Here is a 26,711-nt window from a genome sequence, read left to right as displayed (position 1 = left end):
AGCCTAGCAAAAGGCGGACTTGAGAGAGGTGCTCTCACAGAGACGCATAGCCTTGAAACACAGAAAACTAATCCATGATATTGATCAGTGTGTTTCATATCGGCCCCTGTAATCCATCAAGCTAACAGTGTGGGATAGGCCTAATTTATATCATCTGAAAGGTGTAATCAAAGATGAATGAACCCCAGCGTGATAGAAATGTGCGCTGGGTCATAATTTCTACCACTGTCAGTAATGGAAGGAGGGAATAAACACAACAGTCGCTGCGGTAGAAATAAACACAAGGTTTGTAGGTACCCGGCCTGTGTGAATGTGTGGCACAAAACATGCTTTAAAGACAAACTTTTTATATCAGGTTTATGCTCTACAACACAAACTAAAAGCGTTACAATAATGAATAATATCATAAAAGTTGATTTAAAGCAAAAAAAAAAAAAAAGTGATATGAAACCTCGACTTGTGGATCTTCTCCACTATTTTTTTGCAGGTGCACAAAAGAATAGCAGCTTCATTTACCTCAGGTATGCTGTAAAACTTATTACATCTCAGCATACAATAAACATCATGAGGCGAAAACGTATGTAATGACTGTATATCTGCAGTCATCCTTGGCTTTTATGAATTAGTTATTAGTGTTGCCATAAGCTAAAACGTCAACAACGGCTTTATCCATTGTACAATAGGAAGGCTCATGTACATGTGGCGACGCAGGCTGACCCAGAGGGTAAAAGATGGCAGCGAAGGAGCCTCAAGAGTAGCTGTGGAGAGGGAGAGAGAGAGAGTAGCTGTAAATATATGTGTAAATATATATAAATGTTTCCTTTTAAAAAGCCACTTAAGAACTCCAACCCTTTAAATAAGGCCAGGAATAATCTGTTTCCTTCGTTGCGGTAGATCCAGCAGGGATTTGCAGAAACATTCGGCAGTGACACAGATCTACATAATCATTTTAAGTTTCTACCCGCTCCTTCCAATGATTCTCCTGCTGTCACTTTAGATACCGCTAAAACTGATTTGGGCTCCCTAATCTCCCAGTATTTCTTAGACTTTAAAAATCTCTAATATTATAAGGAGATTATTTCATTTATAATTGATTGAGTGCATTTGCCGGAGTGCCACTTCAAAGTTGCTGAATTAAAGATGCATTTAAGAAGCCTGGTGCCGGGCGCTGTGAGTCGCGGGGTGGGGTGGGAGGTTGTGTTGGGGGAGAGGATGGCAGAGGGTGTTTGGGAATGGTGGTGGGGGGAGGCTTGTGTCTTCTCAGTGGAGCGAGAGGAGCTATAGCTGGGGCTGATCCATGGAGATTTCTTAAAATGGGCTCTCGCAAAGTGCCTCGCTTGGAGAAGGCATCGGAGGACACTAGCCAACGGCGGCGGGCCAGCAGCGGTGGGAATGTGTCTGTGTTGGTAAGACTCTTCAGTAAAGAGGTGGCTCTCATTACATTTACTTCCTCTGAGATAGTGACTCAAGTCCTGTCCATCCTCAGAGTTCCTCTAAGAACACATCAAGAGGATGATTCCCAGGTGAAGTCCGCTCTACCTGTAAGGGACTTTACCCCAAAAGTGTACATTTTTTAAAAGCCTTTTTCCTTAATCTCTATCTTTGGATTCCCAGCGCACAGGACCCTAAAATCTTCACAGGCCAAGGCTGAAATATGAAGCCCCCCGATTCCTCATCTGCCCCTTTTCTAAACTGAGCCCCAAACGCCACTCGGGGAGTCAGGCTTTCCCATCCTCATTGGCTTACCAATACAGCTCCTCCCTTTGGACCACTTTGAGGGTCTTCATTAACGCAGAGAGCGAGATGGAGCGAGTCTTTAAAGAAAATCCTCCCCCCATCCACACCCCCGCCCGAAAGAACAGGAAGAAGATATGGCCTATTGGAGAGCTCAGGACTATTGGAGTGCTTAGTTCTGACTAAATGAATCTTGACAGTGAGGAGGATGCTCTCCTCCTGCCCAGTATTGTACCAGCCGACTATATGCCCCCCCACATCTCGCTGCCTTAGATGCTCTGACTCCCCCTCCCCCCCTTTCTCCACCACCACCAGCACTACTATGCTATGGCCCAACCACATCATAATCCTCTTAACGCTCTGCCTTATTAACCACTCATCTAAATGACATGAAAGCAACCGGCTGGAGAGAAGGGGGGAAAAAAGTAAATTATTTCCCCTGGAATAAAGTCCTGGCCCTTTCACCATACAGTACTTTGTATTTCACATTTGATTATGTGACAACTGTATCTAAGTCTGCTCAGGGCTCAAGAGGAATGTATTTCAGAGCCCATCAGGCACAGCAAATTTAAAAAAGAGGGTCCAACGTGCCCTCTGTGCTTGTACACACACACACACACACACACACACACACACACACACACACACACACACACACACACACACACACACACACACACACACACACACACACACACACACACACATTGCTAAATTGAATTCCAATTAAGACGATTCCTCAGATGATGAATAAATGGATGATCCATTCGGCTCACTTTTTCAATTGAAGAAACTGTGAATTACTGATCCCTCTTACCCCCCAGAGGAATCCACTCATTAGGGTCCATCTTTGAATTAAGAACTCCATTTTCCCCTCACGTTTGCCCACACACCCTTCATCACTACCCTGCCTGTACAACCCGGTGAACCTTTGTAATACTCCATACCACCACCTGTAAATTAATTCTTGGTTCAACCATTTGACCCAGTTTTTGCTCCAGAGGTAATATAGGTTTGTCCCTCTGAGCATTCACAGGCTGAGGCTTACACAGGACTAACAGGGAAAATGACAGGGAGCTGGTTACACTTACACACACACACACACACACACACACACACACACACACACACACACACACACACACACACACACACACACACACACACACACACACACACACACACACACACACACACACACACACACACACACACACACACACACGCTCTGTTGTTAGGTTTCTGGCTGAGGGTTCAACAAGTGTGAAGGAGTAATGTTTGAGGCCGACCTGGCTGCAAGAGCCACACGTCAGAGGTTCATTACGCTACTCTGCCCTAAAGGAACAATACAATCAATATATCTAAGAGTTTTACCATCTTTGGTGAAAAGTTCTCTGCAAATGTTGTCAGCATCAATCAGGGCAACGATTCATGTTGCCATACATGTATTTATTCAGACAAAACAAAGTGAAACTCTTTAAAGCAGCTCTAATCGATATTTTTATAATAACAATGACAATGTGTAACGCGAAATCAGTTGCTCGTAGTGACAAGGGCATGGTTGTAGGCACTCACAGCAAGTTTCATGTCAGTTGATTACAGATCTGGCTGAGATATGACTCCATTTCTATGATTGAATGTTTCACAAATCAAAAATAAAAAAGATATAAAATGTGATAAATAAAAAATAAAAAAATGTGATAAACTTTGTGAGTCTTGTTCTGAAGATCATCTGTACCAACTTTGGTGAAGGTTGGACAAAGATTTAGTTCACAAACATAAAAGCGTTGCTGAGACATGACCACTCTACCAGCTTTGCTGCCATTTTTGATGGACGAACACTTCATAAAATCCCTGTGGTAATTTTTGTGAGGCTTTGTCTGAAGATCATTTGTGCCAATTTTAGTGGAGATTGGACAAAGTTTGTCTGCTCAGTAGCGAAAAAAACACTTTTACATAAAATCCAATATGGCGGACTTGGACTGAACTCGGAATCCAATGGTACTTCATTTTTGAAAATCGGGAAACAGGGTTCAACAGTTACATGTGTGAATGCACCTTTAACTTTGACCTGTTGCTGGCGCTAGAGCGTGGAGTGCATGAGGCACAGACATGAAACTTGTGAAATTTATCCAAACTCTGCAGTTCCTTTCAGCTCTTCAAAGTTTTATAGCATCTTTTAACTTTTGATTTTACACTTTTTCTGCTAGTGTTGTTTTTGGTTGCAGCAGGCAGCTGTTTTCAGCGAAAAAGCCCTGATAGACCCCCCAGGATAGACAAAGTTAGCAACTAGCAAGAGCATTTTGCAGCTAATGAGCCTGTTATTTCCTTCAGAAGTTGATAGAGACCCAAACCACACAGAGGGGCCCGAAGTCCCGAATCAGACAAGGCAGTTGAAATTCCACTCATCTTGATAAATTTTAATAAAGATTAATAGATTTTAGAATATCTACAAATTATGTTATGTTACAAGAAACCTGCATGTATCTTCTTTACGGTCCAACAGCTGCTCAGGTTTTAAATTCCTCATATACTTCCAGTCTCTCTTAAGCCAGTGTGTGGACTGTATTATCATGGCTGTGACAGAATCTCACACTATGATCATAAATGACTCTGCCGGGTCCAATTCTGGATCACGCTGCTGTTCTCAAGTCCGTGCTCAGTCAGACTCAGCATTACCATCACGTCACCAGTGATCAATAAGTCATAGTTGTTACTGCTACAAAGTGCAATAACCTTTATCTTTATATAAAGATGTAATATGATCTGAACTCCCCAAAAAACCTCAAATCTTACTTAATATCCTGTTTGAGGGTTTGATATGAAGAAGTTGAGACAACTATTACTACTAAGTACAGGCTTTTTTTTCCACTTAGACCAAAGAAAAAACCTGAGAGAATAAACACATTTTTAAAAAAATATTGTGGATCGGGCAGAAAACTGGTTTAACTGGCTGTTCTCCTCAGATTCTCCCTCTATTCTCTGTCGGTAGCACTTGGACAGTTTTCAACATGAAATACAGCACTGGTCTGTGTTTGGACCTGCTGAGATAAAACGGAGCTGAAATTTGCCTTTCCTTTTACTCCCCCGAGTGAACACCGTACTCCTGTTAAGTTGACTAAAGACACCATGTCCAGGGCTTTGTAAGGTCTGTTTGGTTTCCCCACATCTTGTTTTCTTGTTGCTCTTCACCACTCTAAGTCCTTTTCAGGGAGTTTATGAGGGCCCGCCTTGTGGAGAGAAAGCCTTGGCTGTGTTTGCTTTGGGAATAGTCTCCTGACAGGGTGCTAAAGGAGCATGTCAGAGCACGGGTCCCAAAGTGTTTGGGTAAAGAGAGCCGCTACCTCTTGCCACTGAGGAATCCGCCCTTCTTCGGTAATCTGTCACACCTTCTTCCAAATAAAAAGGCTCAGAGATTTTCACACAAGTCTGTCAGGGTTAATATTTACCCCTGCCCTTTGGTCAAGAGGGAGAGGGAGGCAGGCAGAGGGAGAGAGAAACTGAGAGAGAGGGTTTGGGTTTTATAAAGCAGGGAGTCATCAGTGTGTCCTTACAGCTAGACCTGACAAGGTGATAAAATACTGACAGACAACACTTTTTATCAGGCATTTTTGTCTTCAGTTGATGCTTACGACCACTTAGAAAGGTCTGAGAGGTCATTAGTTAACATGAACTGGTTGTGTTGACAAAGTATTTTAGAGAAATCCATAAGTTTTAAGACTTTAAAGCAAGAGTTTGACATTTTTGGAAATATGCTCTCACCTCGCTAAGAGTTAGATAAGAAGAATGTTACCGATTTCATGTCTGCACGTTAAATAAGAAGCTGGGACAAAGTGGGAGTTAGCTCAGCTTAGCATAAAGACTGAATGCAAGGGGTCTCAGCTGCCCAGGCTGTGCCCAGAGGTAACAACATCTGCATATCAGCACCTCTAAAGCTCACTATTTAACATGTTATACCTCATTTGTTTAATCCATACTAAAACCAAACGGTTGAAAATGATACACTGCGTTTTTACAGGGGGTTATGTTCCAGACTATTTCTTGGCCAGGAGCAGGGACTTCATGGACTCCGTATTGGCTTCCTGGCAGGTGCACGGTGACAACAAGACTCAGGGAAGTCACTGCTCCCGGCCAGGAAATAGTGCCAAATTTAACCGCCCCATAGAACCACAATTTGACGTTTTTTACACTTTCATTTTGTAAGAATCAAACCAAACAAGATATATCATGCAGATTTGTTACCTTTGGACAGAGCTGGTTGTTTCACCCTGCTTTCAATCTTCATGCTAAGCTAAGCTCACAGTTTACCTGGCTCTAAAATGCAGAATGAGAGTGGTATCAAAAGTAAATAAATGTATTCCCAAAATATCAAACTATTCCCTGAAATGTTCCAATAAACATATTGGTGGCCCATCATCCTTTAAGTGAATAGAGGTATCTTTCTTTTTTTTTTAAAGATGAGCATTTTATGCATCTGTCTGTCACAGCCCATCATACACGTGTAGCGGTGGGTGAAATAGGGGAGGCGCTGCAGGAGAATACTGGAGGAAGGAGCAAGTGGGGCGGAGGGGAGGAGGTGGGGTGGTGGTGGGGATTTAGCGTGGCCTGTCGGAGGGCTAATTCCTGTGCTGGCGTAGGAGCTCCTCAGCTCCGCCGTGGCTCAGATATTCAGATTTGGGCTGGGCTGCCATGTGGGCTCGGAGATACTCTGCAGCCGGCTCCTCCCCCGCTCTATTCAGGGCCTGCGAGGAGCCTTGGGATGGCGTTAAAAAAGGAGATTAAGTTTCCTCCAGAGAGCAAAGCTCCTTAAGGGGGTATCTGTGTGCCTTTCAGCCGCCTGGTCAGTGAGGGATGCGTGAGGGGGGCCTCGCCATGAACTCCACTGAGACAGTGGCGGGTGGAAGGGTGGGGTGACTCATAAGAGGTGGGGGTGAAGAACGCGGGGAGGCTGACCTGACTCCCACCCCATGACTGGACCATGGTTACCAGCTCAAATGTCAAATATCAAATCAGATTCAGAGCTTTGGGCGCTCGCAGCAAGAATCCCCTGATAAATAATGGAAGTGGTTGGTATCAACTTAGAGGATTTTGCTTTTGTTTGTCTGAATTATACTATCATATAATGTCATTTGAGAGTATGTCTCAGAGGGATTGTAAGCATGCATATGTGCTTTTGAGTGTGTGAGGGAGATACAGCGTGTGTGTCTGTATGCAAGGGCAAGTTTTGTACTCAGTTTAAAATTGGGGTCCATGTGTGGCAGATGGCTGTTAAACACATGGAAGCAAAGTGATGTTCAAACACACAATGTCTTCTCTGTGATCGTCTCAGTCCTCTGTGGGAGTGGAAACACACAAACACAGGCCAAATGTAAAGAGACATATAGATATAAACTGTCTTCTACAGTATGATTCGGTGGTTTGGTTTAGGTCAAAAGCACTTATATAGGCATTTATTTCATTTCTGATATTAGACCATTAAGTAGCCGTTCAAAAGGCAGATTTATAAGTATGGCAAATTCTGTACGATGAAGTGAATGGAGTTGAAATCTACCCTTCAGAAGCCTTTGATTCTTTGCTTTGAATCAAAAATGGCTGGAGCGCAAAAGCAGAGGGGGAAAAACCCTTACACATTCCTTTAGTTGATTAGCAATACTGATGACGGAGTTGAATGAAAGGGGGAAAAAAAAAAATCTAATGACTTCTTCAGCTTTGTAGCAGCGCCGAAAAAGCCTTATCTGCTCTATTCAGCAGCGGTCTTTTCTGGGAAGCGAGGATCACTGTGCTGTGGGACTGTCAGGTCCTGCCAATAGCCGTAATGGGCCCTAATTCCACATTAATGCAGTCTAAATGAAGTGTCACAGGAAGATTGATCTGCTGAGGGCGTTGGCTTGATGAAGGTTGTTCTACTGAGTGGGCGCCTCAGTGGACACCTGGTTACCCCGTGCAACGCCCCAGGGGCCTCATCTGAAGCCTGCAGAGCAACCTGTCAGACTCTGCATGCACGTGCGTGAGAGTGCACATTCAAAAAGTCTTAAATATATTTAAAAATCTGTAACGGACCCAAAATGAGAGAGTAATTTCCCTTGATTCCTGTGAATAAATGCAAGCAGGTGGAGGGATGGAGCTGTCCTGTCTCTAATGTTTTGAGGATTGTCTAATATTTGCTAGGCTCCTTTTGATGAACGTACATTTTTCGTCATGTTCTGTTGTCTGACAGGTGCACAGGCCGGATAATGCTGCCAGTGGGAGACTTTGCAGGGAGCTTAAATACACCAAGTCCTCCTACTGTACATATCTAAAACCCCATTTTACTCCTTTCCATTAGTAATTCTTGTCCACAGAAATGGATTTTTAGTCACTGTCAAGTTTAAACTGCCACTTTTTCCTGTATGTGGAGTATTAGGCTAATCACGCAGTAAATATATAATATATATAGCCGGGCAGAAAGATCAGCTTTACAGTAGAGGTACAAGCCAGGTCAAATGATTAAGCGCACTTCTAATATATTATCATATTTCTTCTTTCTCTATTTTGTAAAAAATACTACAGTTCATGATGATGTATACCAAATACATACACACTTTTTTTATTTTATGAAACAGAATAGTATAGATGTAACTTTTTTCTAAATAGTCAATAATTTAAATATTATTTCAATGTCTCCACTCTTTTCTCTGTTGCTCTGACTGAAGTGGATTTTTTTTTTTCACACTGGCAAGACCTTTAAGACAAACTGTTTTGTGGTTTTGAGCTAAATTAATAAAACTGATTTGATAAACTCCAGTATTGCAAGAGTGCAAAAAAATCTTTTTCCAGAATTGATTTTTTGTCATATGTGTGGGAGATTCAAATTTCCACTTGACTCTAATGATTTAAATTGCAACTCTAAATAAGACCTATAGGCCCTTCAAGGTCCCATTTGATGTTTAAATCACATTCATGCAGTGGTTACAGTTAGCCACGAGGCTTACAGCACTGGACACACTTCCCTCACATCAAACACTCCTCCACAGTTAATTGGAACTCCATAAATGATATTTCATGTAGTTATAGCGACTGAGGAGCGTTGCAATGGGTGTATCAGCTGGTGAGTGAGTGTGTATATAAAATGTGTGTGACTGCACGTGAGCGAACGCATGCATACTTAATGTGTGTTCAACATTAGAAGCAGCAGGCCTCTGGATGTGCTTCCCAGGTGACCCAGAAGACTGCAGTAAGTGTGTCAGTGTCAGTTTGATTAACTCTAATACCGGGGCTTTTGGCACATGTGGTCAGGTTAATGAAACTCAGTGAGAAGGCACTTTTTTCTGGTTCCCTCCCCGCCAGGAAGCTGCGGGTGATGGGATGAGGTTCAGCACCTCACTCCCTCGCTCCCTCAGCGCACCCCCCCCCCCCCCCCCCCCCCTTTCTATCATGCCCTGCTCACTTCTACCCGCTCCATTTCTACTCCACTGATGAGATAATTGGCTTGGTTTTGTTTGTGAATGGAAAAGTATAAATATGAAGTTTAGGAGATGCTCTTTTAACTGATCTACAGAGCTTTAATGGCACCTCTCCACTAAACAAGCAGCCACTTGAGACAGAATGCATTCAAAACAGAAAACTTTTTCTTTTATGGATGTACCTCTCAGTGGGTTGAACACTACAGACTTTCAGCCATAGAAATCCCACCAATAAAAAGCTGTCTTTAAACACACACAATTCAGTTAAGGTTTTTCCAAGGATTGCCAAGGTTATCATGACACCAGCTCCCCAAACCCTCAAAGTGTTTCTCCTTGCTCTCTCATTCTTCGCTGACACAGAAGTAGGGCACACCGTAGAATGAGAAACACAATTGGGAGGCATCCTGTCGCTTTAAGAGGGGGACCCATCTAATCTCTCCCTATCCACTCAGGCCCTGGATTTATAAATTTCCTGCAATCTCGATTCTCAAAGCCGTCTCGATTTTGAGAGTGTGTATGTGTCTGCTTGTGAGAGAGGAAGTGTAGGACTGGCAAGAGGTACTATTGGGGGGTTGTGGTTTGTTTGTGCTGTCCTTTAGAAAAAGAGCTTACGGGTTCAGCAGAAGAAACGCGGGGAGCTAATGTGAAGATTTAGGACTTTCTCCGAGGCTTGGCCTCGTCTAAGCTCTGTTTGCTTGAGCCGTTTGTGGGGTCCTGCTCACACTAAACCCAGATTAATATTCCCCCCATATCCAACCAGCCCAGACACCGGCTCCCGGCCTCGCTGTCCTCCCCCGCCTCCCCCCTCCTTCTCCCTGCCTTTTCTGGCCGTGATCGTCTCCCTTCTCTAATCCAAGTCCGCTGCCTCTCATCTTGCTCTTTATCTCGTCTAAGTAAGCACCTTTCTCATGGCTTCTTTCCATGAGGGGGAAGCAGCAGGAGGAGCATAAATATGTTTTGCCCCATCCCTCCTCATTGCTCACTGACCTCTGTGAGGTGTTATTATCAGAGTGACTGCAAAGCCCTGAGATTGCTTTTAGCCAGGTTCACCAGGGGAGAGCAGGGCCGGCTTAAATGGCTCTGTATTGGTTTACATGCCACCCAGTGAACACATTAAGGGTGGCTACTTATTGCATTAGACAAATACTTCAGCCATAATGATTAACAAAATAAATACTTAATTTGAAATTAAATATAATGTCTATTTACTCATGCACTCAATACTAAATACATTTTATAATCCAGAAAATAAAATAAAAAAACCTTTGACAACAATATAACAGGAACATGTCACAATATATATTATGACCCAATACAACAACACTTCAGCCAGACACGAACCAACGCTGCTCTAAAAGTCACAAAAAGTCACTAAACTTCACACAGGCACAGTAGTATTTACTGCAGGGTTGTTGGACCGCATTAGACTTTGGGCTGTTCCTGTTCTTTTGTTAAACCCATGTATGTCAACAGCAATATCATCACAAAAATAGTCATTTGTACAGGACTGATTTTGAAAGATACCTCTGTGCTTAAAAGAAATTAGAAACACTTTATACTGATTAACAGCAGAACTGCAGCCACAACAACTGCAGAACTGCTGCACTTTGCTACTGCTGCTTTCCCAGACTCTGCAGACTCTCTCACAGATTGTCACCAAAAAGACTCTTCTTCTTCTCTCCTCACTCTTTTTTTTTCTTTTTTTTTGTGTGCGTTTCCTTCTTGTCTTGTTCCTTTTCTCCCATCTGGATCAAGACTGAGAGAAGAATAACAAACACACTTTGAGCCGAGAGAAAAGGGGATGAATTTGGCGTGCTAAACAGGCAGGCTAAACCCATTACCTAAGTGTTCTTTATCTTCCCATATGCTTTTGTTGTTTAATCAGCTTTGTATCTCTCCAAATCCTGGATTGAGATAACAAACAAATGGATGAGCTCAACGTGCAGAGTAAGAAAGCCTTTTGGCTGGCACCTGAAAAACCAGAGGCTGTCCTGATGCTGCACAGTGGTCAGAGCAGGAAACAGGGTCACATTCTTTCATTTTTGGACCGGGCCATCCTATAGTTCTCCCTAAAAGTACCTCCTATACCTCCTCCCTGTTGTAAGGGGATGGACCCGGGAAGAGAGGAAAGGGTGGGGGTGGGGGGGTAAAGCTGGAGCTCACAGATTTGCAATCTTCAGCCACGATTTCTCTCTGCTTCTTCTACACAAGAAAAGGAGGATTCCAGATTATCTCTGGCATTCAAAGCCAGGGAGAGTTGAAGACTCGCTGAATACAGGAAGGACTTTACTGCCAACGTGGTAGTACAATAGAAACAGTCGTTATCAGATTTACTTTTGGGTTTCTAAGAATATGGTTTTCATATATGACTTGACCACCAGGACTTGAGGGAGACAGTAAACATGAATTTAAGTCAATTTTATAAGTGTGTGTTTCCCTGCTGTTAATCTAAAGTGTGTAAGTGACTGATTTTGTTGCTTTGAGATTTAATGTCTTCATTTCCAGTTCATTGCCTTTGTTTACATCTCCAACTCTTATAAGTCACTCTTACTCGAGTCTGTCAATAGATATCTCATTTTTATGATATATTATGACACAGCAAACAGGTTTTAAACCCTCAGTCATCACTGTCTCTTTTTCACTCTTCAGACAACAGATCAAATCCAAAAGGGCTTATTGTCATTTTAAAAGGCACAGTTCAACATTTTTGGGAAACGAAGGGGCAACAAGGGGAAACAGCCACTCATGCTCATAACCCCCCTATTTCTGAAGTTTAGAAAAATGAGAAAGATTTTTTTCATTTCAAGTGTTTGCTCTGTTTACCACTTTATTGAACGTCATCACTGCCTGAAAAAGCTTTCCCTTTGTTTTTTATTCTACAGGTTGTACAAGTAAGTCAGTTCATTCAGTACGTTGTTTCAGAATCATTTGGTTCTGTAAACAACGCAACAATGAGATGACATAAAATTATATACTTTTGAATGCTTAAGTATTTTGAAAAGCAAGTATTCCAGTACTTTAACTCAATATTTGACCAGGAGTATCTATTCTTTTGACTCCAGTAATGAAGTTTTGTACTTTGTCCACCTCAGCAGATATTACAGTAAATCACACAGGACAGCCTGAGAAAGACTTTTGTTGAATTCTTACTTTTTGTCACCACTGTTAATAATTTAACCACATAACTTTTAGAACTAATCCATGTGCATCATCAGGTTAAGTCTTACAAAACAAAGTGATGCTGCAGCAATTACACACAAATTTGTACAAATGTTTGACTGTCACCTTCATTCAATTTATGCCATTGTCTTAGAATCCACATGCTGTTGAATTCAATTCAATCACCATCGTCACTTGTTTGAAGGCACAGAAGTTCCTCTGAGTGACACTTACACTCATTTTTGAAAGAAAAAAAAAAGCAAACACTCAGAGAAACAATTCTGTTCAGACCAGAGAAAGTGATGATAAGAGTGGGTGCAGGCGACCTCAATGTGCATCTCACAGTTGAATTCCCCCAGGGTAGAGGGGCTCATCGCCCTGTCTTGTTCCCCCCATCAGCTACACACACACACACACACACACACACACCCCTGAAATACACACACTGACACACACATACACAGAGTCTGGGAATGCTGGGGAAAATAGCCCTCATTTATTATTGCCACACTCCCTCGTCTCGTCCCCTCGGTTCAGCGGGTGCGCCGCCAAAGCACGTCTTCCACCGCCAATGTCACACAATTACCTCTTAACTGCTCAAACAAATAGAGCGACCCAGAGAGTGACATCAAATCAAAACTGTCACAGGTGATTGAGTCTAGTCATCAAGGCGGCCCGCCCGCTACCTGTCAGGAGAGTGAGGGAATGAAGGGAAGAGGGAGAGAAGAGGGAGAATGTGATAGCTGCTTTATAATAGACCCCTAATAATGTATAAACACCCCCTCTCTCTTTTTTGCTCCACTCATATTAAAGTTGGCCACAGAGAGCACGATGCCCTCCTTTTCAGCCGCTCCACTCTCTCTCGGGACTCAGGGACGGAGAGAAATGGCGGTGAATGGAGTAATGATAGGGAAAATGATAGAGGGGAGATTGAAATTTCCATCCTCTCTGAACCATGCCGGCTCTGCTCCTGAAAAGACATTGGCTGCTAATGGGGTTAGATCACACGCATGAGAGTTTGAGGCCTGAGTGATGTTAGCTGTTGATACTCAAGATTGAAAAAAATACTTTGAACAGGAAAACTCCCTTGAGGTTTGGGCATGGAGTGATAGTCCCCAGACCCCCAGATTCATCCAAACAGTTTGGGCTTCACTCTGCGCAGGTTGATCCACACAAACAACTAATGGTTCTTGTGCAGCTGCGATACAGAGGGCGCAGACAGGCTGATGGTGCATCAGAGAAAGAAAGAAAAAAAAGCAAAAGGTTGAGCAAGAGCAAGCCAAGGGGACATTAGGGACATGATGATGTTGTCAGTGTCTGATGTAAATTGGAGAATGACACAGTCAACAGACACGGCTGGCTGCTCGCCGCGGCAACACGCCAGGGCCGTGACACTGACAAATGGAATATTTCAGAGGACTTAATCAGAGGAGATGGGGTTTGGTCTGCAGGTGACACGAGTCCCGCTCCAGCGCTCACAAAAAGAAAACTGATTGCCTGCCTCAAAACCCCCACCATCTCTCTTTTTCTCTGTGTGACTGTCGGTCTCTCTGCTACCTATCTGACTCTCTCTGTTTCGCTGTCTTCTCCCATCTCTCTCACTCCAATACAAGTGGTGGTGGTGGTGGTGGTGGTGGGGGGGGGGGTTTACCATGAGCATGTAGTTCAATTAGATTCAATCAGAGATAGCCTGTGAAAACTGAGCTAATAAAGTTTTGCAGAACTACAATGTACAGTGGACTGTACAGTTCTGTAGACTGTGAGTCTACATTTGAAAGTCAAGGAAATAGAGATAAACAACACTAAGAGTCTCTGTGAGACTGTGCTAACAGTGCTTTGAGTTAAATGCTAATGTCAGCATGCTAACATGCTTACAATGTCAATGCTAATATGCCCCTTTTTAACAGGTATAGTGTTTACCATGTTCACCGTTTAGTTGAGGGTGTTAGCATGATAACATTAACCAGTTAAGCACTAAACACAAAGTAGACCTGAGGCTGATGGGACTGTCTTTAGTTTAGTCTTTAGTCTATTGGACATGTAAAAGTTTTAATGTGACGAAGAAGGAGATAATATCAGGGGATCACCAAAGTTATTAAACTTTATTCTGAAGGGGTTGTGTGTCTGTAGCCTACCAAATGTCATGTCAGTGCATCCAGTAGTTGTTATATATGGATATTTCCATCAAACACAAAAAGGTGAACCTCATGGTGGTGCTAGAGGAAATGTAAGGAGATACACAAAGTCATTAGAATTGACACAAATATCTGTAGCCTACCAAATTTCATAACAATCCATCTACTACTTAAATTTCACTACAAACCAAAAATGTCAACCTCATTGTGGTGCTACAAGAAAACATAGGGGATAGTCAAAGTCAATAGGTTTTATCCTCTGGGGGCCATGAATTGTTGAGACATTTCAGTCTGAACAAAGACGTCCTTCCCCAGAGCCATGCAGGTGGCGTTGCTAAAAACTGACCATGCAGACATTAAAAAGTCAACACAGATGCACATATATCGTGATATACTCACAACTACTTTGTAAGTACAATGCTAACATAGTCACGAAGCTCACACAACAACAGCGTGTCCCTGCACACTGTGCTTTGCTCTTCTAAGTCGGCCGCAGGTTACCACACAGAGGCAGATCAACAGTGATAGATCTCCCTGCTTATAACCCGAGGAGAGGTGGGGGGCATCCTGACCAACGCAGGGGAAGGACAGCAAGAGGAGAGAAATAACATCAGCAACAATGGATGAGAACCTACACACCTATATAAAGAAAGTTTATTCAACTTTCTGCAGGCTACTTTATTAAGAAGAGAACAGAGCGAGTCCTAAGGATTTTAGAGTTCTTGGGCAACATGCCAAGCAAGACTTCATGCTGGTAATTAGCCTTGTTCAAAACAGCCACCCAGAAAGTATCAGCAGAAAGCCCAAAAAACAGAAATCCATCTCCTAACTCTTTTGTTTCCAGGAGCGGGCATGGCAGTGCCACCAGAAGCTGCATGCGACTATGAGACTGGTGATTTTGTGCCTCAAGTCCAGTAGCCCCACGCCGGGTATGAATCATGGCAAGGGGCCGCTGCCCTGTCACAGCGGCTACAGATCAATGATAATTACCACCTTGACATGAGTACGCTTATTACTGAACAGGATCAGGGACAGGGGCCCGAGCTGTGGTGGCCGTAGGGCCCGATCGATAGTCCAGGAATAATGGCTCTCTGGGGCCCTAGATTGGACTTTGCCACTAAACAAGCCATTACAGCCGCACGCATGACAGCTTAGGTCTAGATATGCGCCCTAACTCTCCTTCTCCTGGAGGCTTCTCTCTTCGAGCCCGCCTCACTATGGCTCCCACATGCCTCAGTACTCAATCTTGTCATGGACTGTTATGGGCAGGCGAGACACATGCCTCTGGCTTTGAGACGTGTTAACCAGAAGTGAGTGATTAGGGGAAGCATGCTGCTACAACACAATGTGCTCCTGTGCAACACGCTGGAGAAAGGGGCCTTGCAATGTGACCTGATGATTGCCACTGAGTATAGAGATCAAACACAGCTGCACCGGCGTGTACACACACACACACACACACACACACACACACACACACACACACACACACACACACACACACAAACAAACGCACACAAAAGCAAGCACATCAATGCGTATAAGCGATGCTGATCCGTCTATGGCAGCCCTCATCTTCTTTTCTCTTTGATTTTTACCATTTCCCTCCTCCAGATCCCTTGTTTTTTTCCCCTCTCCTTTTTTAATCCGGTCATACCTGTAATCGGGCTCTGCGACAGGAAACTTCAGAGAATCAATTAGTCCTCGCCTCATCCGGGAGCCAAGACGATTCCTCTCGACTTGAGCCGCAAACTCCTTCTATCAGGAGTCATTCTGCCTGCCTAACACCCAGACTCCTCTCTCCTGAGCCCGGATAGGTTTGACTCTAAGCCTCTAAAACGTTGACAACCCAAAGCGCCTTTCTCTCGGCAAGCCCTAACCGCCTGCCTCACCCCGGCCCCTTCTCCTCTTTCTAACCGTCGTTGCTGCTAAATAAAGAAGGATTTGTTTTTTCTCCACATCACAGAACTGTAATGATGCTGCGTTATGGCGTTTCATCCACAATTAAATAAACAGTCGCTTTTAAGAGAATTCAAACTACATCTTACGCTAAAGCTTGATAAGTGCGGATGTGAGAGGAGAAGCCGGTGACTCCAGGCCCTCCTTTGTCCTGGGCAAGTTAGCCAGTGAAGAGACAGCATTGTGGACGGTGTTGTTTTTAAATGCCGCCACATGGCACAAAGGGAAATGCAAACCTGGGACTCTTCTGCTGGCTACAGCAGGCCCTCGAGTGGAATCTGGAACAAACAGAACATTGAGGGGTCAGATTTAATCCCCCCGCCCCTGCCTTTTGTATTCAGATTAAAGACTAAGGAGGATTTGCAGGAGCCTGGAGTCTCTTGTTAAAAGACTGTGTTCTCCACTTAACCTGCAATTTACCTGTCACTTAAACCCGCTGCAGCGATCATCCACACCTCTGGTAATGAAAGGGGCTGTTATTTTTCAGGCTTTTTCACAACTCTGAAGAAAGGCTTTATGTTCACTTGAGCCAATGAAAGTGGCATAATGAATTCCCTGACAGATGCTGATTAAAGCAGTGGCGGTTCGTGAAAGATACTTAACACTTTCGACATGAACAGAAATGGGATTGCCACTAGTACACACACACACACACGCACGCACGCACACACACATACACACATACACACTCTACACAGTCTACTTCTAATAAACCAGAAATCACTTCTTGACCAGTCGGACTGTTCTGATGAGGTTGAATTGGGTGTGTACTCTCCGGAGGGCCGTGAAAGAGATGCCTGCAGGACACGGAGCCGAAACACATTGTGAGGCTTCTTGACTTGATTTGTATTGCCAACCCTCCTCATCTGCTCGACTGAAAAATCCTGCCATAGAAACCTGACCTTCTTTTTCCCTCCATAACCCTCTCACAGAGGCCGAGCGTGATTCATCCCTCCCCAAACCAAGTCAGGGGAATGAATGAAACTGCTGCCATCGTTCTACCCCACCTCATCCATTTCATCCTCTCCTGTGAGTTGTCCTGCCCTCCGCTGGACGACCATAATGCCCCCCTAAATCTTCCTCCTGAACGGAACTCGCCAGGTCCACGGCAGCAGTAAAGTGGACCATTCGTTTTCACAGTACAGCCAAAAGGAGTAATGGGAGTGATGTTGAGACATTATCAGTCACTCACTGGCTGCCAAAGCTCTGTGAGCCGCTCCTGCCCCCCTTCTTTAAAAAAAAAAAAAAAAAAGCATGTGCAGATGCCCACCAAACAACCGCACAGCTCTTGATGGAGCTTTACACAAGTCTTTGATACGTCCCTTAATCTCCACTAAACTATCCCACTGGTTTTAACACCCTTACGCATTAGCCTATGTCTTATAACTTAAGAGTTTATCGTTATGCGCTAAATTTAGACGCCCTTTCTTAAGACTCAAGGCAGCTTGGAAGCTGTGTGCATACAGCGTGCAAAATTATAAACCTTCCAAAACACAACAAAGGATGTGAAAATGTTCATTGTTTTAGGAATCTGTACTTTCTGCGTTTGAGCCATAACAGATTAAAACAGTTTGGAGGAACAATCATCTGGACGGAGGAGACTCTTCTTCAGTCAAACAGTCAAAACCAAAGAGAGCAAACTTCTTTCAGCGAGCCCAAAGTGAGTGAAGTGAAGGGCAGGACCAAAAACAGAAGTCACTCATCTGCTGTTCTTGATTTTGCTCGTGTTAAAAGAGGATCACCGTCTGCTGTGCTTTATTTTTAGAACGTCACCCATCCTCTTTCCACCGTTCTCTCCTTTTCCTCGTCCCCCCCCCCCCCCCCCCCCCCCCCCCCCCTTAAACAAGCCCGTTCCCCCCCTGATGCCCGTGAGAGTTGCCTTCTTTATTCTGGAGGAACCCACCTGTCTGCCTGCACATCAAACCCATCCCCGATGGGCTTCTGTGTTAAATTCCAAAGTTAAAACCCATTACCGAGCTATCAGCCCACTCATAATGCTGTCTAATGACCTCATTTCCCTAAGTGTCAGCCCCGTCAGTCACCAGAGGCCCCGTCAGCTCGGCCGTCCATGTCCGAGGGTCCCGGCTGCTCTGAGGCATCACCGTCACCGCCGCGTGCACCTCGTCTGAGCCTGTCCTCATCAAAAACAGGATAGAACGCTCAATCTCTGAAAATATGTCATGGCAAAGTGACTGGGGACACAGGGGGTAAGAGACTTTGGAATGAAAGTGCCGGGTATTTCATTTACCATATCCACTCTATTAGTCAGAGCGGCACAGTCAATGAGGGCCCCATTTTGATTCGAGGGGAGTCAGGGGAGAGAATTGGGACATGGCAAAATGGCTGACGGTCATGGCGTGGCTATTCGGGCTCAGTCGAAATCAGTTTGAGGAGTTGGTGTGTATAAAATGGATTATTACCAAACGGATCCAAAACGTCACCGCCTGTCCTTGTTAACCGAGGAGGCTGCACTGAGCATGTGCAGGAGGGAAAGTGACGAGAAGGTGCAAGGTTGAGCTCGGAGAAGGGTCAAAAATGAATGTGTGCATGCGTGTGTGTGTGTGTGTGTGTGTGCGTGTGTGTGTGTGTAGTCTGCTCACTGTCTCCTCCCCAGGTCTCCCAACGTACCTTTTTGTGAAATGATTTGGTAAATATGGAAAGGGGCCCCTAGGCCACACAGGCCCGGCCCCTCTTTAGGAGTGGATAATTGACTCCTTTTCCTCCTTGATAATTCATTGCTTGCATATGCCAACTAATGCATCAGCTGAAAACTGCCCGGGCCCTCATCTCCCCTGACACACACACACACACACACACACACACACACACACACACACACACACACACACACACACACACACACACACACACACACACACCACCCAGAGGAATGAGCGACGGTGGAGAGACTGAGCATAAAAAATGGGGATGACAAATAGGAGCACTTCTAGATCTATGAATGAATTATGTCTGCTAAATACCTTGAGCAGAGGCAACTGTCAGCCGGCGTCTATACTAATCTGGGACAAAATATGACCAGCTCCGCATTAAAAAGGAGGGAGCAAGGCTGCTAGAGAATGAGGCGAGAAATGAACGAGCAATCAGGCCATTAAAATATGGTGTCTGATTCAGCTTTGGTGGACATTTGCACATTTATCATGAAATGGAAATATCCTCCCCCTTTTGTCATTTTAATACGGCCCCTTCCATTGAAATAGATTAGGATTATTCCAACAGGACACAGATATCATTTGTTTTACAATAGCCGAGTCAGCACTCACAACAGTCATTAGGAATTAGATCGAGCCGGCTGCTGTTTTGGAGGGACACTTTGCAAACTGAAAAGAAGGATAAAATTAATGGCACTTCATTTCAGGAGGTGGGATATTAAATGCCTGTTCTACCCAACAACTGAGGAGGGATGGAAAGACAAATGGCTTCTACAAGACGCAGGAGCAAACGGTACACGTGCAGAGCCTGCGCATAGGAAGTTCAGTGTGTGTGAAACACAAGGGGTCACTCACCTCGGTGATGATTATGTTCACAGACGAGGTGAAAGACACCATAACCTTGCTATTGTTCTATCTTCTAGTTATCTGGGTATGTGGTGTATTACCTGTGGGAAATGTGTTTTTCAAGCGGAGGTTCAGAGATGACCTGGCTGTGGTTCAGGGCCGCAGGAGGTTCGCTGCTCGCATCCCTCGGATATGCAATGAGCTTCAGGCAGGAGGAGGCCCAAGGACGGTGAAGCGCAGCTGGGCACGGCCTCTAACGAGCGCTGTTCACTTTGGATGGGAGAGAGTATAAATTGTGACTCATCCAACAAACAAAAAAAAATAAGGGAATAAATTAAACTTACTCTGCTTTAAAGAGTTTAGGAACATGAACATCAAGAAACTTGCTGATAAAGCAGGTAACTTAAACATAAATTATGGTGCTGATCAGTAATGATGAGAATTTAATTCCATTTTACATAATATATTTATTTGTAAATGCTTTTTATTTGTTTCATTAAAATATTCCAATTAAGACATGTAAGTTAATAGTGATCAACCACAATAGGCTTTTTTTTTTTTTTAAAGAGATTTATCCAGACGAAAGAAATACTTCCCTTTAATGATATTTTGTGTCTGATGTTTATTTGTTTTTCATTCACTTAATAATTCTAATTTCTATTTCCTCCATCTCCCTCAATAAAAAAATCCACAATTTATGAATATGTACACCTTTTTTTTCTTTATTTCAAAGTTGAATTACTGGATGGAAGATGTCACTGAAAAGTCAATTCTCAGTGTTTGTGCGCAGGATGTTTCAAGTTTTCACATCACACTTGTTAAATCATCGTACTGGTCAAACTAGTGGTGACGGCACAACATCATCTTGTATGTGCTTTGAGGTGAGCGCAGAGACACTTTACCTCTTCAGTAGATAAAAGCTTCTAGCGCCAGACTCTTGCTGCAGAGTGGAGACCAGGCGGCCAAGTGAAGTAACAATGAAACACATTGTAAAGTCGACGGTAAACGGTAACTGCAGTTAGCTGAAATCAACGCAGTGTAAATCAACGTCCCATCAACGCAAAAAGACTCAATCAAAACAAACCCGCTAAATTTACTTTACTTGCCTCGAAATGAGCACGAGCGTCTTCCGCCAGCTCAGAAAGACGGTGTGAATGGCGACACTGCCCTCTAGTGACTAAAATGCAGTGTTGGAAACTCTCAAATGCATCATCTTGTCCTGTTGTTTAAATAAACTGATAAATTGACTTTTTGATAGTGTAACCTTAATTATTGTACACATTTGGATTAATTTAATTATAGTTTACCATATTAATTTGTGTTGTATATTAAGTGGTGCAATATTATTTGAGTTTATTATATTGATTAATATTGCTTCATTGGGTTTATTATATAATTTCGCCTGCCATTGTTTGCAGGGGGACAGGTGTGAATGTGACAGGTGTGTGTGCTCGGTGCACATGTCCTGCTAAGAGAGCAGAATAAACTTCAGTCAACTTTCCTGCCGTGTCAGTAGTGATTATAGGTCAGCTAAAAGAAAACTGTTGCAAAAATAGTTTATAATCAGTGCATATACTCAAAATGAGAAGAAACTAAGGGATGCTACAAGAGTAAAGTAGCGATATTTTTTCTTGGTTTTAATTGGTTTCTTCCTCTGAAGCAGCAGGCTGCAGGAGGAGTGATTGCTTTTAGAGGATTCCTTCATCAGTCATGTTGCTCTAACGAGGCCTCCTGTCTTCTCTCCACAAGGTGGAGTCATAAGACTGACTGTTGGGGTCCATCTGTCAATGGAGCTGAATTCTTTTGGGATAATTTTGTCTTTGGAGTCACAGGAAGAAGCTACACAAATCATCATTTATTGAACTACTGCATGTGATTCTAGTTCATTGTACCCACACTGAACACCTCTCTCAAATGGGAGCTATTTGCATAAAAGTATCTCAGCCAGCTCCCATTCAGCTCCCACTGACACTTATGTGATCACGAACCTTCTTCAGCCTCACTATCAACATTATTACATTTACCAATCATTACTTTAATGAGTGGGTTAGAGCGAGATAAAGATTTCTTTGCAAATTACAGCAATTTTATGTTTTTATCGATTATGAAAGACGGTATTCGCTGTTGGTAATATATGGTATCATGTGATGATTAATCTGAAGAGCAACATTATCATTAATTGGATTTCCTCTGCCATCGCTCAGTGCAACATGACTTTGTTACTGTTATGATAAAATAAATTCATGTTTCCAAGACATAGCCTGTGCCAATGAATTTTTTTTGACTCGCTGGATACAGACATTTATGTGAACCCGTTCATAACGCTAAATCTGCCGGAAAATGGTGAACTTACCCACTTCACTGACAAAGATAGCTTCTGTTATCTTTTCTTTTGGTTGTGTTGTGGTGAGCACAAACCTGCAGGGTCATTGTCACAGCAGTGTGTCTGTTGGTGTTGGTGCAGAGAAAGGATCCCCACAGAGAGTCTGCATGCACCAGGGACAGGGGTCAGCACCTCAGTTTGGTCTGCAATGACCTGTTCTGCTTTCCATCATAATCCGTTTTCACAGGTGCCTTTTCGTTATTGTGCATGGGAAGTTTTCTTTTTGCCTGGAAAACCCTGAGATACTTTCTCTAATATTTCATATTTGACTTAAAGAATTTTCTCTGCAAAGGTGCAGTTGTGGAGGAAGTATTGAGATCATTAAATTAGGTAAAATGTCATCATCAAAATCTACTTCACAGGTAACGGTGCTTGTTCTTCAGAAAAATGTCACTGTGGCTGGTTTATTATTAGATATGACATTAATAAGCTGTTGTTAATACTGATGCATCAATGCAGCAGTTTATTGCAGAAGTTGGTCTGGGTGGAAGTAGTATAACCTACTTTATATAGGTTGTTTAATGCAGTGGTTCCGGACCTATAGGCATCGAGAACCCTCCAAGGGGTTACATGATAAATCAGATGATGATCAATAAGGCACAAAAAAACAATAGAGATAGTTTTAAAAAATAAACTCCTCTTTTCGACACGGTGCTGCTGCTCTGTGTACGCGGGAGATGATTGACAGCTCACCTACAATTCTCCACGTGGGTGTCAAACTTAGAGCCGCTCATCGTGATTGAGGTCTTGACCTGTGTCCCCAGTGCTGGAGACTTTGAGCTCAGTAGCTGTGAACCCCCAGCAGACAGAGCCGGTCTGGGGCTTCAGGGGCATCAAGGCATTCCTGCCATTAAGACAGAAAACAAGACCAGCACACGAAAGTATAGGATCACTGTGGATGCTGCACATTTATGGACCCTGATACCCTCTCCCTCAAAAACAAAACAAACAAAAAAACATGTAAGGCGTGATGTCAGACTTTCTTGCAGCAGCAACTACATGTGAGCAGCCAGTGAGAATTCAGAAGTCCATCCACACACTCCTAAACTGACTCTTCTTCCTCTTCTTTTTGCTGCACAGATCAAGAACTGACACTGTCGTGTCCATCATATGTAAACACTGAAATCCTGAATCAATTAAATGAACAGATGTTTTGCAAATGTGTCATTATTACTGGACTTGTTTTTCCTTCTGACAATAACCTAAAAAAATATATAGTTATTATATGAAGCATTGTCGGTGAGTAAATTGTATCATTTCATGCAAGAAAGACTAAAGATTATGACAGGTTGGTTCCTTTGGGTGAATATGTATCACCAATGAGAGGTGAAATCCTTCATATATCTTTAAGTGAAATTTACACTCAAAGTGGGAGTTAATAATGGGAAAAAAAGAAAAAAGAAGGAGAGAAGGAAAGCAGGAAGGAAATCAGTGTGAGCTTAGTGTAGTATAAAATCTGCTCAGTTACCTGCTCACAGTTAAAGCAACTCTGCTCTAAATCAATTTCACTGAGCCATCCTGCACACAATCAGAGCAACCTGACCTCATTACTAGTTTAGTAAAATGACTACAGGTTGCCAAGACATGTCATCCTCTTCATAGAAACACAAGCGGTTGTACTTCTGCCTCACTGGGTAACTACAGACACCCACGCCGCCTGCTATTCATAAAGCTTGGTCCACACACACACACACACACACACACACACACACACAAAAAAGAGCGTTACAACAGCAGGCGGCGGCTGTTCTGTTATCTTTTCCAGTGGTTGAGTTGTGTGCGGGGATCTGATCACACTGTGTGTCTTGCTGTGTTTGTGGACGGCAGATGTACAATGATGAGTAAACAGGACGGTCGCCTTTGCCAGCAGCTGTTGGGTCCGATGCCAAGTGATGGGCAACATGTTGGGGAGGAGCTGTTTGCACTGACGCCGCTGGCTCTTCTCAGATAACGGATGAGTTATCTTCACAACCTGCACACCTTCGTTTTTCAGCCGCCACTGTGTGAACAGTTGTGTCTTTTATGGCTTTGTTTTTATCGATGATACACAAAGGATCAGTCAATCAGAGTTTTTCTTTTTTTTTTTCAATAGATCCACACCACAGACAGTAACCTCCAATCAAGCAAAATTTCAGCTTTATTTATAAAATGTATAGATGTCCCAAGCATGTATTAACATCTGTCTTAATCTTATAATCATGGCACTACAACATGACAAACAAATTCACTGAAGGTATAACACTAATTTGTTCCTGAATATCCATCTTAACACAGCTCAAAGTTACACACGCTCACTCACTGCGGCTGATGCAAGCATTAAAAAGAAAATAAATAAATAATAGCACTTCTGTCAAAGAAGCAGTTTCATGACTCAGAGAAGAAGCTTGGCAGGACACACTCATCTTCTTTCCCACCATATACGATGACAAGCACTAACCACAGTTGATCCATACGACATGAATGCAGGATAATCGGCCTTAACTGGATGTTTTATACAACAAGAAGCACACAAACAGGCACTTGGATTAAGGTATCATCTCCGGTTCCTGTTTCTGCTCCTGGCAAATTAATATACATCCTGGGGATGAGCAATAAGCATTCAACAACACACTGAATAAGTTACCCTCAGGCGGGTTTTGCACAATACAGACAACAGACTTAGTCTGCTGGCCTTTCATCAGGATATTTTGTTTGCAGCCTTATATTTGAAAATGCCAATCACTCCTGTCAATCATACGAGACACTTCCATCCAGTATACGTCAAAACATCCAGACACTCAAACAGCAAGGGGACGGCCAAGCTACGTAGAGGAAGTCTTGTGAGCAGGCAGCATCTCTGCATGAGTGCTCTCCTTGCTGTCAGAGGTCAAGGTGGGGTTATCTCCTGTGTCACACATCTCTGACATGGGCAGCTCCCTGGCTCCATCCTGGCAGGCAGGCGGAGCGTCGCTCCCATGGCTGGAGCTGGACTTGTGAGAGGAGTTGCGGGAGCTGGTGGGGCTAAGCTGAACAGCCGTAGTGTCCTGCAGCGTGTGCTCACTCGTCTCCATCTCAAACGCTGCTGTCCCCATCCGCATCAGCCCCCACTTCTCACCCCCTTTAGCCTTGCGGGCCATGTGGGTCGGGGGTCTCCTGCTGACCACACAGCAGGCTGTGAAGAAAGCCAGGGCAATCAATAGGAGAAGAGGACCTATGATAATTGGAGGGTTGCCAGTAGGGATGAAGGTGCCAAAGGCGAACGCTCCCACCAGGGTGATGTTAATGCCAGCCAGCATGATGCACAGGCCGCAGGCGCAGCACAGGGCCGGGGAGGGCAGGCTCTGGTGCCACAGAGCGTGCTGCTTGGGAACCTTCTTCTGAGCAGAAGGTCTGGAGTTTTTTTCAGGTAGCACCATGTCTCATGGAGAGCTCTGTGAGACCCAGAGAAGCTGGAGAACAGATGACCTGCTGATCACTGAACTCATCACCTGAGAGAGAGGGATGGAGGTGAAGTGGCTAAAGAGGAGGAGGAAATAACTCTGGAAACATTTAATTCAAAAGTAATTTATATGATTTTTTTAAAAGATAAAAACATGGATAAATTCATTTCCTCTACAAATTTACAGCAAAGGCAGAACACATAATGCAAGCATTATTCCTCGTGATAACACTCTCATTATGAAGAAAAACAGAAGCGACTCTAAAATCACATTTTCCTGCTTCCAGACTCGCACGGGAAACCTGGAAACGACATTATGACGATGTGCTCTCAGTGTCACTTACATTAGATCAGACGCATAATCCAGTCAAGTGTTTCGCCGTCTCGTCTCGCCAGAGTGGCAGGAGTTGGAGGTGTCTCTCTCCCTCCAGCAGGTGAATAGTAGAGTGAAACTGCCGCTGCTCACACACCACATGTTGTAATGAAGATGAGCCACTAGAGGCGCTATAGATCCGTTTGAAACCACAGGTCCAATCAAACCGGCCAATGAAGTGGTTTAAGTTTTGTCATCAACATGTGACACACGGGGGATGATCTGAGAAATCAGCAAGGAGGATCCAGGATGAGTCAATTTCACTTCTGCTTCTTGTTTTATTTTTACTTTAAGCCACCATTAAAATTATGATAAAAGTATTATTGTTATACCATCTAGGCCTCTCTTTAAAGCATTCAGGTTATCACATACTCCTCCAGTCCTCTGCTTTTAAAGCAACGAGGACACAGCCTCTGTCAGAGCGATGTTATCAGGTCAGTGTGTGGGCAGGTTGATCACACCCCCTTCCTGTGCCCTCACCATCATCTTCGTCATCATTCAGTACATAAGGACCTTCACCGACTGAAAACTGCACAACTAAACCACATTTACTCCTGAATGAGATCTTGCAGCGTATCAATAACAAATGAACT

The 26,711-nt window shown here is 43.6% G+C and overlaps 1 protein-coding gene and 1 long non-coding RNA gene across 3 annotated transcripts in view; both read right to left on the bottom strand.

The window, feature by feature from the left end:
• Positions 1-21,096, bottom strand: part of LOC130170421 (uncharacterized) — a 28,669-nt gene extending 7,573 nt beyond the window's left edge. The window contains exons 1-3 of one of the 2 annotated variants that reach the window (XR_008827982.1): positions 20,847-21,084; positions 20,046-20,214; positions 71-758 (exon numbers count right to left, since the gene is read on the bottom strand). This is a non-coding gene — a long non-coding RNA (uncharacterized LOC130170421). Of the gene's footprint in view, positions 1-70; positions 759-20,045; positions 20,215-20,846 lie in introns of those variants that run through there. The other variant, XR_008827983.1, reaches the window with a different exon arrangement.
• Positions 21,097-24,441: 3,345 nt separating this feature from the next.
• On the bottom strand, positions 24,442-26,670 carry LOC130170853 (transmembrane protein 275-like). The gene is made up of 2 exons (XM_056378520.1): positions 26,090-26,670; positions 24,442-25,794 (listed from the first exon to the last, which is right to left on the bottom strand). Exon 2 carries the CDS (start codon positions 25,720-25,722, stop codon positions 25,129-25,131), a length of 594 nt encoding a protein of 197 aa, XP_056234495.1. The 5' UTR covers positions 25,723-25,794; positions 26,090-26,670; the 3' UTR covers positions 24,442-25,128.
• Positions 26,671-26,711: the final 41 nt, after the last annotated feature.

Source organism: Seriola aureovittata, chromosome 6, assembly GCF_021018895.1.
Source record: "Seriola aureovittata isolate HTS-2021-v1 ecotype China chromosome 6, ASM2101889v1, whole genome shotgun sequence".
Taxonomy (NCBI): domain Eukaryota; kingdom Metazoa; phylum Chordata; class Actinopteri; order Carangiformes; family Carangidae; genus Seriola; species Seriola aureovittata.
Note: the sequence above shows the minus strand (reverse complement) of the source record. Positions and strands in the feature narration are given on the sequence as shown.

Coding starts and splice junctions, on each gene's coding strand:
- LOC130170853 (XM_056378520.1), bottom strand. CDS start 25,722: ATGGTGCTACCTGAAAAAAACTCCAGACCTTCTGCTCAGAAGAAGGTT.